General features: G+C 41.6%; 1 protein-coding gene across 1 annotated transcript in view; it reads left to right on the forward strand.

Annotated features, from left to right (window-relative positions):
• The window catches only part of DNER (delta/notch like EGF repeat containing), a 324,909-nt gene that overhangs the window by 224,693 nt on the left and 86,000 nt on the right, over positions 1–14,216 (forward strand). The window contains exon 7 of the mRNA XM_060015492.1: positions 4,019–4,132. Coding sequence (XP_059871475.1) covers positions 4,019–4,132 — 114 coding nt within the window. The remainder of the gene's footprint in view (positions 1–4,018; positions 4,133–14,216) is intronic.

A 14,216-nucleotide genomic window follows, 5' to 3' on the forward strand; every position in this document is an offset into this window, starting at 1 on the left:
TGCTTTTTAGCCGTGGGGTAAAGTGTTTGGGTTTTATTCCAAGCTCTTGGGGAAACCACTGGAGGGTTTTAAATATAAAAGTAATAGGATACAAATTATGTCTTAAAAACATCTCTCTGGCTGCTCCCATGTAGAATTGATTTTAAGAAATCAAGTGTACTCATCAAGAGATGAGTTAGGGGACCATTGTTTGAGTCCTGGTGGGAGGCAGCGATGACTGGAACTAGACAATATGAATGGTGTCATATGGTTGTGATGATAATTTGGAAGGCGATCCATGAGTGCTTATGGTTTGGTTATGAGGAAGCGCCGTATTGCTAGCTGGAAGGACAGGAATGGGGATGTTTACTGGTATTGGCCTCCATAGTTAGGTATAGACTTCTGTCATTTGGGAACCAAAATGAAGGAAGCTTGTCACTGCTGTGTATTTTTAGGGAAGTGTAAATGACAGTCACATCTTTTCTGCATCCTTCTGTGTCTTTACACAGGCCTTTCTCTGTGTTTTGTCAGCCTTCCCCTTGGGAACTTACAATGTAGATCTTCAAGGCCTGAAATGCCTGAAATACATACATTCGTATGTGTGCTGGAACAGATTCTCCCTGACACACACCAATGGTCACCACTTACTACCTCCCCCACCCACTGCGTTGACACCATCACAGTCTGGCTTGACCATCTTCTACCAGGTCATCTGGGTGCCTGTCACTGCTCTGGTAGGATAAAGAGACGTTATTGACGATTGGCATAGTTACTTCATTCCCCAGAAAGGGACTAGCTTTCTGCAGGGTGGAAGGAAGAACCCAGGCAAAGCTTTAATGGTCTTTGTTCATTTAAAGTCCTACCAATCCCTCATTTAGTTTTGACTCTGTGGTTATGACATCAAATTAAAAAACAAAAGACACAGGAAGGGAGATCTACAAGGCTTAGGTATCCAGCTCAGAGTATCACATATAGCTCAATGTCAATGATTTGTCTGACAACTGCAGGTAAGTCTCTGCTCTCTGAGGGTCTAAGAAATGACTCACTGGTGTTTAAGAGCCCTTTGAGTCAGATGCAGGGTGCTCATGGCTCCTTGCCCTGGGGTGGGAGGGAAACGCAAGAGGGAGGGGATATGGGGATATATGTATACGTATAGCTGATTCACATTGTTATACAGCAGAAACTAACACAACAGTGTAAAGCAATTATACTCCATTAAAGGTGTTAAAAAAAAAAAAGTCACACGAAAAAAACCCCAAATATATAATGCTTTTAAAGCTTGGGAACAGAAAGCAATGGTACAGTGACTGATCCTTGAGCCGTGCTCTTCACTGGAGGGGACTCCTGGCATTTGAGTGAGAAAACTGTGTTATTCGGGACCATTTTAGGCAGTGCAGGGCTTCAGCGTCTCCACCATGGAATGCCGGTGTGACCCTCTAACCATTATGCCAATCCCTAACATCCCCACATCACAAACGTGGGTTATCCTCTTGGATTGATATCTTCCTAAACTTGAGTCCAGTATTGGAGCATTTAACAGCACTGAAGATTCACCTTGCTTATAGTTTTAATATTAGATCTGTTAGGGAATTCCCTGGCTGTATAGTGGTTAGGACTTTGCACTTCCACTGCAGGGGGCCTGGATCCAATCCCTGGTCAGGGAACAAAGGTCCTGCAATCCGTGCAGAGCGGCCAAAAAAACAAGTTAGATCTATTAGATAAGAGCAAATTAAAGGCATGGGAAAATTTGTGTATTATCAGACAATGTGGTTCTTAAAAAGAAATTGTTGATATTAATAAATATAGAGTGTTTAACTAAATTTGTAAGTGGGACCAGACATTCATTAAGGAGGCCCTTAAAAGTGATCTTTTCAAAATAAATGTCTTTTAGTTAGGGATGCATAATGAAGTCTTTATAGGTGACAAGAAATTTTCTTTAAGATACCCACAGGGATGATATGGAAGTATGAGGAGACTAGATGAAATTAAATGGACAAAATGTGAATAGTTCTGAATTTAGACATTTTATTTGAAAATACATTAACATAAAATTGTTATAGTAAGATATTCTGTTCTGAATTTTGGAGTAGATTTTTGTCCTCGTGTTTGGATTTTTAGTTTACATGATTATCTTACTCTTCTCATACCCATGAATTAGCTACAGTCCCCTAGACAGTATTTTTTGTTTTGTTTTGTTTTGCGGTATGTGGGCCTCTCACTGTTGTGGCCTCTCCCGTTGCGGAGCACAGGCTCCGGATGCGCAGGCTCAGCGGCCATGGCTCACGGGCCCAGCCGCTCCGCGGCATGTGGAGCACAGGCTCCGGATGCGCAGGCTCAGCGGCCATGGCTCACGGGCCCAGCCGCTCCGCGGCATGTGGGATCTTCCCGGACCAGGGCACGAACCCGCGTCCCCTGCATCGGCAGGCGGACTCTCAACCACTGTGCCACCAGGGAAGCCCCCCTAGATAGTTTTAAAGCCTGTAAGGAAGAGTAGGATTGCAAACAATGGCTTCCATGATCACAGTCTGTAATTTAGACTAGTTTGGCAGGTCATTGAAGCTCAGGCCAATCATCTTTCTCCTAACATTGATTTATTTTTGCAAATACAAATGCTAATGACAGCCTTTCAAAACGAATAATTCAGAAAGACAAGTTTTTAATGTACTTTATGTACATCCTGGAAAGCACAAAATGTTAGAGTATGATTATAATTTTGTAGGAAATATCTGTGCATAAACATTTCTGATAGGAATTATCTCTAAAGTATTAATATTTCTGTCACTCAAATAACATAACTAAGGGTAACATTTTTCTCTTTCTATTTTAAATCTTGTATTTTCCAAATTTTCTTTCATAATCATTTTCCACTTTAAACTAAAAAACATAATTGCATGTTATTTTTTAAACTTGCCTTTTTGGGGGGGGCTTTGTTTTCAAAGTTAACAAAGTATTTGGAATTTATTTGAGGCTTCTCAGCTGCATGGGTATTCCAATAGATACAAGTCCTTATTTTCTCATCACACATATGTGGTTACGTTATTAACCAAAAAAAATCACCACTGGAGGCTTGCTTGCTTCATGGAGAAAATTTGCTGGGTTAGGTTTGTGCTTCAAATTAGAATTAAGATGCATATAGTCATGTGCTTAATATTATATGTGTCTCAACCTTTTTGTCTTTAAAATGAAGGGATAGGGTGTGAATTGAACACCGAGGGTCTTCTAGCTGTAAAATATAAAAAGTTAAAAAATTTTAATACCTACCTGGCAATTTTCCTAGTGGTTTTTTTAAATAGGTACTGGGATGACCTTGGGAAAGTGGCCGTCATCTCAGTGGTCAAGCAAGACATTACAGAGCCTGTTTTTCCTTAGGTCAGAAGGAAAGGACAGTGGTCTTCAGGCTCAGTTTCTGAAGGTTCCGACTAACATTTCAAAATAAAATTCGGAGCTAACGTTGAAAAAAGTATCTCTTTGCATAAAGTTTTTTTTTTTTTTTTTTGGCTGCATTGGGTCTTCGTTGTTGCGCGGGCTCTCTCTGGTTGTGGCGAGCGGGGGCTACTCTTCGTTGTGGTGCATGGGCTTCTCATTGCAGTGGCTTCTCTTGTTGCGGAGCATGGGCTCTAGGCGTGCAGGCTTCAGTAGTTACAGCACGTGGGCTCAGTAGTTGTGGCTTGCGGGCTCTAGAGCGCAGGCTCAGTAGTTGTGGCGCACAGGCTTATTTGCTCTGCGGCATGTGGGATCTTCCCGGACCAGGGCTCGAACCCGTGTTCCCTGCATTGGCAGGTGGATTCTTAATCACTGCACCATCAGGGAAGTCCTGCAATAAAGATTTTTGCAAAGCAAATGACTTTTGAACTATGATTCTAAATGGCTCTGATTGTTTCTTGTTGTAAAACCAAATTAGATCAAGGATTGCCTGGGAGACTATTTTAATGATGCTGCCTTGGTTGGATGGGTACCAGTTGACTCCATCAATTCATGGGATGGTTCATCAGAGTTTTGGGACAAAATATTTTATAAATGTCTATCTTGTTTTGTTCAGGTTATACTGGAGAGCTTTGCCAATCCAAGATTGACTATTGTATCCTAGACCCATGCAGAAATGGAGCAACCTGCATTTCTAATCTCAGTGGATTCATCTGCCAGTGTCCAGAAGGTAAACATTATTACCCCAGGAATAACGTACGTTTTCCATTTTAAATCATACATTAATTTTATGACCTTGTACTTCCATTTTCTGAAAAATCTCTACTCAAGAGAACTTCCTATTTTGTTGCATTTATAAAACAATGTATAAGCTGGTCCTTTCCTTTTAAGCTCTGTGCTAGAATAGCTTAGAAATTATGTCTGAATATTAGACATAATCTCAAAATTTCTGCAATTTTCATTTATACGTTGAAAATGAATAACGATAATAAAATGGAATTTCTTTCTAATGGCAAATTTCACTTGTTAAGATTCCTATTTTTTAAACCATGCATTTGGTTTACGTTAAAAAAATTTCAACATAAAGTTCACCTGTTTTTGTCTTTACATCAACTTTATAACATCTTGGAGACTTCTAGTCCCCTGGAAAGCCACATCTTTAGAGCCACTTTTAATAAAAAAAATAGTTGTACTGTTTTCAGTTTCACCTTGAAGAAGCAGGCAGATAATTCCAGCTATGGAACTGGTGTTCAAGGAATGATTTTGTACTTGGAGGAAGTTTTCTTCCCATTTCTGCTTGGAGGGATGTTATGGAAGGGATTGCTTTAAACCTTTAATATTTTAAGAATAACATGATATTAGAGGTGTTTTTTTCCCCCTAAAATAATCGGGAGCATGTGCGTTCCTGATCCACAGAAGTGACCTTGACAACTGCATAGAGTAGGCTGACATCCTATGAAGAGATTAAATGTAGCGTCTGCGTGTATAAGGAAACATCTCTTTACTCAGAATAACCTGAACTGCCCCTGGCTGAGAGCTGGAGTGGGGCAGTGGTACAGATCGGTGTTGATAAAAGGCCACCGACCTCCTGGGTAACCCGAGGGCTCAGGGTTGCCAGGGGCGGCAGCCACTGTCGACAGTGCCTCATACCCTTCCATATTTTGAACACTGAACAGTGCAGTGGCTAAGGAAGTGAATTCTGTGTCCCAGCTTCTGCTCCCCTGGGCAGAGGCAGGAACGAGTGGCTGTGGCTCTTTTGGTTATCCCCAAGCTGTGTGTGCTTGTGACGGATGTGGTTACCATGATGATGGAGTTCTATGTGCTGGACCATCTCCACTCTTCACTTGAGTGTCTTAAGCAAATGGGAAAACTGGAAACGTTGGCAGGCGGATGACTGAGTCAGCGGCACCAATTGTCACCCAATGCACAGAGCGCTGGGCAGTTTCTTACAGCTTTGCCACACCCTGGGTTAGTCGTCTGCCATCTAACTCTCGTTGTAGGCTGTGCTTAGAGTCAAGGGTGGGCTTCAGGGTCAGTGGCTGATTGCTGACAAATCATTAATTCCCCAGCCCCATCCAATCCTCCTTTCCCTTTTCTAGTGAATGTGTGTGATGAGGACCCTGCTTCCCTCACGGGGACATTTTGGGATCGAATGGGACTTTGGGGAGAGGTCTTTGAAAGCTCCAAAGTGCTTTATTATCATAGTTCTGATTGCTGCCAGGAAGTTCAGATGCCAGCCCAGAGGCTCTGAGAGGTAGTGACTTGCACAAAGTCACACTGGTAGTAAAGGATGACCCTTGAACCAGAGCCCAGGAATTCCGTGCTCACTCATGCTCCATTTTCTAGTTTATAAAGATTTGCCAAGCACATCCTACATGCCAGGCACTGAGCTGGGTTCTGGGCCCTAGAGTTGGCAAAGCTGAAGGGGCTCCTCCCATGGTGCAGACACAGGTAAGTCCATAGTTACAAGCAGGAATCGGTGCCTCGAAGACGCACAAGGATCTGCTTAGCTTTGGGGACCCGGAAAAGATGCCCACGTGTGGAGACCCTGAATGACGAGAAGGAGGAGGCTGGCACAGTTGAGGGCATCACCAAGGAGCAAAGGGAAAGGGGAAGAAAGTGGGTGGCGACGGCTGAGTCCTCAGGGCTTCGCAGGGCTTTGTGCGTGGTGTTGGGGCACGTCACATTCAACCCAGGCGGGAGGCCAGAGGCTTAGGTTTGAAGCCCATTTGGCCTCGTGCTCACCAGCTCTGTGCCTGGGCAAGCGATTCCATACTTCTCTGTGTCTCAGTTTTTTAATCTGTAAAATTGGGACAGTGATAACGCCCACTTCCTGGGGCCCCTGAGGATGGAATGAGAAGATGCTTAGGTAAGTGCTTAGCACAGTGCCCGGGGAAGTGCTCAGTAAGTATTAGGCACCTTATCATGGCTGTTTTCCTAATAATGATTATTACTATTAAACCACTGAAAAATGTAAACAGGAATTTGACGTTTTTCCTGTGGAGCAGTGTGGAATGTGGGTTGGAGAGAGACAAGACTGGGAGTAAGCAGAAGCGTTTGTGGGACTGTTGTAGAAATCTGGGAAATCGATGTTGACTGCTAGGAAGGAAGGTAGAATTTGAAAAGGAGAGAAGCTGATGGATTTGGGAGAACTTGGCAGGGAAAATGGAGGGCCCTGGAGATGGATGGGATATGGAGGGGGAGGGAGAGTGACGGGGCAAGTCTGCGGCTTCTCTTACTTTACGGTTGGTTGTGCCATTCGTGGAGAAAAAGAAACATGGAGGAAAAGTGTTCCATTTTGGACACGTTGAGTGTGACATTCAAGTGGAGGTGGCAGCTGGGCAGTTGCTGTGGGTCTGGAAGTGAGTGGAGATGTCTGGGTCAAGTCTATACACAGAGACCTTGGTCTATAGATAGTCATTTAAACCTGGCCGTCAGTAGGGTTGTCTAGAGACCTTCTCCTTTATCCAGTAGCCTATCAGTTCCTCCATGTTGTCTTGATAAAGCCTAGAGAAAATGTGATTATCTAGAATTGAAATGATGGAGATGAATTTCCCAGCAAGTCTTCATAGGAAGACTTTCATCCGGAGGTTTACCTTCACTGGAGACTGACCAGGGAACGTGGCTTCAGTTATAATACGGAAGGATTCATTGCGATGTTTTGAAGGCTCCCAGCAGCCAGCATTTTAAAAGCAGCCCCTCCCACTGACCTGTTCTTAGGGTGCTTTTTGTAGAAACTAATATTTACAGAGCACCTTGCACTTAGAAAAAGCCTGCGTCTCCAGGAGTTTTCTCTTTTCAGCCACGCTGTGAAAACAAGTTTGAAAGCGTTTCAAGTCCACACAGTGTTCTAAAGTTCAGAGCCAGCACTTGACCCTTGCCTGCCTCCTTTTCTTTCTTTTTCTTCCCCCCCTGCAGTGATTAACATTTTGGCATGTTTGCTTTGTATTTACATATATAGTTGTTTGGGTTTTTTTTTGGCGGTACACGGGCCTCTCACTGCTGTGGCCTCTCCCGTTGCGGAGCACAGGCTCCGGACGCGCAGGCTCAGCGGCCATGGCTCATGGGCCCAGCCGCTCCGCCGCACGTGGGATCTTACCGGACCGGGGCACGAACCCGCGTCCCCTGCATCGGCAGGCGGACTCTCAACCACTGCGCCACCAGGGAAGCCCCTATAGTTTGTTTTTTTGCAAAGTAATTTGAAAGTAAATTATAGGCATCATCACATTTCATCCCAAAATAAATCAGTTTAAGAACAGAATAAATCAGAATAAGAACATTCTCCTTGATATCTACAATACCACACCAAAGAAAATAAGTAATTATTTCCTAATATTATTTGCTCTCTGCCCCATTTTTACTTGCTCCTTTGCATGTTTGTGTTGATTCTGTCTTCTCTGTTTCCCTGTGATATTCTTTGAGGGTGGGAAATGTATTTTATTCATCTCTCTCTTACTAACTCTCATTATCCTATCATGGAGCTTTTAGTTCCATATTTTATGTTAGTAGGAGGTTAATAAATATTTGTATATTAATTTATTTTAAAAGTCAACACTTAGAAGTCCCTCACACTATGCTTAGTTACTCATTAGAAGGTTACAATACTATGAAGCAAATTATATTAATATTTCCATTGAACAGATTGAGAAACTGAGGCATGAGAAGGTAAATAACTTGCCTGAGATCACATAGCTAGAAATTGAAACCCAGGTAACTTAGCACTAACATTCTTAACCCTTGGCCTATACCATCTCTTAATATATTCTTTAAAGTAAATTTTATTTTGTTTATTTTAAGAGATGGTCTTTGTAACCATAGTCATGAGTAAAATAAATTCAGTTTGTTGGGTTTTAAAACTTCTAAATGTCACTGCTTAAAAATCTTAAGCCTGGAAAAAGCTAGAAGAATTATTTTTTCCTTTCTCTTTTTTGTAAGTGCAGTGAAATCCCTTTACAATAATCTCTCCCAGTCCAGAAAGCTATTAAAACTGGTTTTCCCTCTGGACAGGGCTTTCAGCACTGCTCATTCACATCCTTGCTCTCTTCTGTCCTTTTAATCTTCATCCTATTTCCTTCAAGGAGCCTTTTCCATCTGATCTGGGCTGAGTCCTTAGAGGTTACATTTTTTCCTGAGGACCCATCTCTTTTTAACCTCTCTCCAAAAGTTCAAGGTCGAGGAGGCCTGAGAGACAGCTTGTACAGTAATTATCACATGAGTTCTCCTTCTGGAAGGTATTCGCTCTTCTATACTTACATTTTTATCCTTCATCAATGAGCCCTGTCTTTTCTTTGAATTTTGACTTAATCTTAGCTAGGTCCATATTTGAAAAGTGCAGTTTCAGATTCTGGTTAGAGTGGGGTTGTTAAGAAACACAAGTAAACTTGTCATGAGTGTTTTCTTATTTTTAACTTATTGAAAACAACAAAGGTAAATAATTGGGATCTGGGTTTATTGCCTCTGTATATATTCTTTACATAGATATTGTCTTTATGTTTGGTTTAGAACTTTGAGGTCCTTAAATTTTGAACTAAATGCATTTTTACTCTGAGGAGGACTAATTATAAATACTTACCATCACCGCTTATTGGTATTTAAATATGTATATTTAAATATATGAGCATTTTTGAATACACAAATAAGTAAAATCTGTGTATTACTGTCTAGCCATAGTCTTTGCTTCAGCATCTCATTGAAAAATTTTTTCCTTAGAAAAACAAAGTAGAACAAAGAATAAAAAGAAAACAGCGGTGATAAAAACATTCAGCAGTAAAGCACATCTGTCGGCCCTGCCTGTGTGACCATTTGCATCGTGCTGGCACGTCTCTTAGAATCTAATGACCTTCCTGGCATCCACCTATTAGAGAAGGCATCTGGTAACCAGAGACAAGGGGAGCATAGGGGGCTTCATGACTATTTTGAGGAAATATCATTTGATCACATGTATCTTAAAAACCTTGAATGTAAAAACGTTTTCTGGTGTGGCACCCTTGGCTAGGATTACAGATAAATATAATTTGGATGAACTGCTGTTGCATTGCAATTATGACGGCAAGTATTGCAACCGGGTTGAGGACTCACATTCAATCCTCTCACTCTTAGAATGCAGTGTTGGATCCACTGTCAGACATGCAGATCTTTAAAAAATTTTTTTTTAATTTTAATGAAGTATAGTTGATTTACAGTGTGTTAATTTCTGCTGTACAGTAAAGTGATTCAGTTATTCATATATATATACACACATATATGTATATATACATATATATATATACACGCATACATTCTTTTTCATATTATTTTCCATTATGGTTTATAACAGGATATCAAATATTGTTCCCTATGCTACACAGTAGGACCTTGTTGTTTATCCATTCTATATATACTAGTTTGCATCTGCTAATCACAAACTCTCAATCCATCCCTTCCCCACCCGCCTCCCCCTTGGCAACCACAAGTCTGTTCTCTGTGTCTGTGAGTCTGTTTCTGTTTTGTAGATAAATTCATTTGTATCATATTTTAGATTCCACATGTGAGTGATATCATATGTTATTTGTCTTTCTCTTTCTGACTTACTTCACTTAGTATGATAATCTCTAGGTCCATCCATGTTGCCGCAAATGGCATTATTTCATTCTTTTTTTATGACTGAGCAGTATTCCATTGTATATATGTACCACATCTTGTTAACCCATTCATCTGTCAATGGACATTTAGGTTGTTTCCATGTCTTGGCTACTAAATAGTGCTGCATTGAACATAGGGGTACATGTATCTTTTTGAATTATAGCTTTGTCCGGATATATGCCCCGGAGTGGGATTGCTGAATCATATGGTAGCTCTATTTTTAATTTTTTGAGGAACCTCCATACTCTTTTCCATAGTGGCTGCACTAGTTTACATTCCCACCAACAGTGTAGGAGGGTTCCCTTTTCTCTGCACCTTTCCGGAATTGTTATTTGTAGACTTTTTAACGATGGCCGTTCTGACTGGTGTGAGATGGTACCTCATTGTAGTTCTGATTTGCATTTCTCTAATAATTAGAGATGTTGAACATCTTTTCATGTGCATGTTGGCCATCTGTACAGACATGCAGATCTTGTAACTTGGAAACTCCGTTGCCAAGTGTGGACAGCTGGTGTCCTTCTGTGGCCTGGAGCTCAGGAGACCTGAGTCTGGGCTTGATGACAAGTGGGAGAGTGGAGTGGTTATGAATGTGGGTGTTTTGGGTCACACTGCTTGGGTTTGAAGTCTGGACCCACTTCTTTTACAGCTTTTTGCTTCTCTGAGGCTCATTTTCCTCATTGAGAAAAGGAGAACGATAGTAGCATACCCTTTATCAGTTGATATGAAGAACAGAAAAAACCCTAAAAACCCTTAGCACTGTGCTTGGCAAATAGTAAGTGTTGAACAAATGTTAGGTGTGATGATGATGGTGATGGTGATGGTGATGATAACGATGACGATGATGGTGGTGATGAATATAGTCCTATCACCTTGGGTGGGTCATGTCTTTTTTTTTTTTTTTTTTTTTTGCGGTACGCGGACCCCTCACTGTTGTGGCCTCTCCCATTGCGGAGCACAGGCTCCAGACGCGCAGGCTCACGGGCCCAGCCACTCGCGGCCTGTGGGATCTTCCCGGACCGGGGCACAAACCCATGTCCCCTGCATCGGCAGGCGACTCCCAACCACTGCGCCACCAGGGAAGCCCCATGTCTTTTTTATCTCTTCCAGCCATGCTTCCTTGTTGTAAAAGGGTTCACTCTATTACCTTTAAGTGTCCCTACTCCTAATCCCTTACTGAATCAATAAATCCATCTTGTTCTTTCAAGCAATGTTTGTAGAGAAAAGTTTCATGATCTCTAAGGAAGGCCTGAGTCTAAAACTTAATGTTGGCCTGAAGGCCCTGTAGGTTAAATCCCATTGCAACGTGCTCCAAGGGTTTATCCAAACTATATTTGTTTATCTACATTTTATAGCCTTGAGAAATCTAGCCATATAAGTTCTTTTGTCCAACTCAAATGTCAGGGTAATACCTTTCATCTTAAAGGGATTTATAGGCAATAGCCACGCATGTCATAAAAATTATCTCTGAGATAATGTGTATTGTTCAGAAACTGGCACGTTACCCAGTAAGGATTTAGGAGTTCTATAGTTCTGGGATTTGGTTGTTTTCTCCAGTATCCTGGTATGTAGGATTTGGTAAAAGTACTGTCTTAGGATCATATAAAACTGCGTGTATTTATTTAAGAAATGTGCAACATGTCCTCATAAAAGCCCCAAATAAAATACTGTTCTTATTCTTTCAAAATTTGGCATTATCCCTAAATCACCACTTCATTTAGGAATCATAGCAGCTGAGATCCTTGGAGTTCCAAGCGGTATATAGTTTCATCTTTTGGACACAAAGCAGGGTATTAAGACTTATGAAGTGTGAGTAAAATTTTATTTCTGTGTTTGGTGCATGCCAATTAAGTTTTGATTTATGGCTAAGTTCATGTTTCCTTTTTGTTCTTTTTCTTTTCTTTTTTCCACATAGCACAGTTTCTCTGAGATCATTTCAAAACACTGCGAGGAATTTTGTTTGTCTGCTTCTCCCATTAGCAGTGGGGACCAGCTGTACTCATTTTAGTGAGTGATGGGTCCTGTTCCTCACTTTTATCTCTGCTTCCCCTCTGGGAACTGTTATGATGCTCGGTTTAGTGGTGGCAGATGGCGGTTGGAAGTTACAGTGTGATGAGTGAATGAAGAAATAAATAATGATAACTTGGTGCTTTTCTTTTTAAAAAGAGGTAGGCTATACCTAAACAGGTCACCACAAATTCTGATTTCTTAAGGAGTGTGTCTAGACATGCCCATAAAGATTATTCAGCATTATTTCAGGTAAACGCCTTGAACTTCAACTCTTTCTCTCTTGTGGCTAATCGTTGTAATCACACAGCAGCAGCAGTAATAATAACAGTTGTGATGACATTGGCCACTTGTTGAGTGCCTACTCTGTGTTAAGCACTGTGTTTGGCCCTTGAAGTTATTATTCAACAAAACATAGCAGCTCACAGCTGGGGCTCGAGCAGACTTGAGTTTGAATCTGTTTGATCACTTAGCACTTGGTGACCTTGGGCAAGTAAACTGAAATTCCCTATACCTTATTTTCTGCATTTCTAGAGGGTGGGTGGTATTAATATCTACCCAATGAGCTGTTATAAGAACTAAATGAGTATACAGTGCACAGAAAGTGCCTAGCAGAGAGTGATTAATACGAATGCCACTATTTAATCCCCACAACTGCTGTGCAGGGCAGATCCCGAGGCTCTAGGTCTTGGTGGACCCAAGGCACAAGCTCGGCTTTGTCTGGTTCTGGAGTCCGTGTTCTCTCTGCTGCACCAAGCTCCTTCTCTGATCAGGTTCTGCCTTGTGTGAGAGCTGTTTGGGTGCATGTCTGTATTTTCTCACGGGACTGTAGACTCCCTCAAGGCAGTGATGCTCAACTTCTTCTGTATCCATGGAGCACCTAGCACTAGAGTACCTGTGAGCCATGTTGAATGCATGAGTAAGTAAATAGCTGGAAACAGTTGCAGCAGTATCATTTTATGTGGGAGGAAACTGTAGCCAAGATGGATTAACCAGTGTTCACTACTGTAACCAGGTTCATTGCAAACTTACTAATAGCAGCGGTGAGGCGAGGGTTTGGATCTCATCCTTTCAGTGCTCCATTCGTGTATGGTTTAGGGATCACCCAGAGACACGAGAAGAGTTCAGATAAAGACTTTGGGGGTCCCCTTCTCTGGTTCTCTTCTTCCCCAGGACCTCCTCACTCCTCATGGGGTGACTGTCCTGGGCTCCTTCCTGGGGTTCCTTTGGACAGAAAGAGCAGGTTTGATGCTAGTGTCTTGGTCTCCCTGGGCCATAGTCCCAGCTGAGAATGCCTGCAGGGTGGGCTCTCCAGACATGGAACTCAGCCCATGCTGTTTGCTGCTTCCATATTTGGACTCCTCTTCAAAACTTGCCTGCTCTTGTTCACCTTCAGAGTCATGAGGTAGGTGTAGGGTTTTTTGGTCTGGAGTTTAGAGTTATTTGTGGGACAGTCTGTTTGTTCAAAGCTTACTTTTCCATATCAGAAGCAGAATGTCCATATAATTGTTCTTAAAAGCAACAAAGATGCTTTGCAATAGAAACACAAATACCCTAGAAATAAATGGAATTTTTATTTTTTCTTGCAGCAGATTTTATCTCCTTATACATTCCCCAACTCTACACCATAATAGTCGGAGGAGGCTAGAGTGAAATTTTTGTCTAACTTGGACCAAAATACCACACGATGCAGTCCAGGGTCTGATTCTGAACTATTCAGATCTAGGCTCTGACTCCTACAGCATATTAAAGTGGGACTGACAGAGAGACCGAGGCCTGAGAGAAATTGAACAAATAAAGCTGGGAAAGTAAAAGGATGCTTGTTTATGACTTTATCATATTCTATTTTTGATTCAGTAAACTTTTCTTCGACTCTGTTTTTCCAATCTAGTTCTCATTTCATGTGACCTAATATTATATTGAGAAAAGGCAGCTGAAGATAGATACTTAGGCTTCTCCTTCTTAATATAACCCCTTTCTGCAGGTATTTTCCCACTGTTCTTCTTTTATTTTTTTATTCTTATTTTTGTTGGGGTGTAGTTGTTTTGCAGTGTTGTGTTAGTTTCTGCTGTACAGTGAAGTAGAGTTCCCTGTGCTAGACAGCAGGTTCTTATTAATTATCTATTTTTTACGTATTAGTGTATATATGTCAATCTCCGAATTCATCCTCCCCCCGCTTCCCCCTGTGG

This window comes from Delphinus delphis, chromosome 7 (genome assembly GCF_949987515.2).
Source record: "Delphinus delphis chromosome 7, mDelDel1.2, whole genome shotgun sequence".
NCBI classification, from domain to species: domain Eukaryota; kingdom Metazoa; phylum Chordata; class Mammalia; order Artiodactyla; family Delphinidae; genus Delphinus; species Delphinus delphis.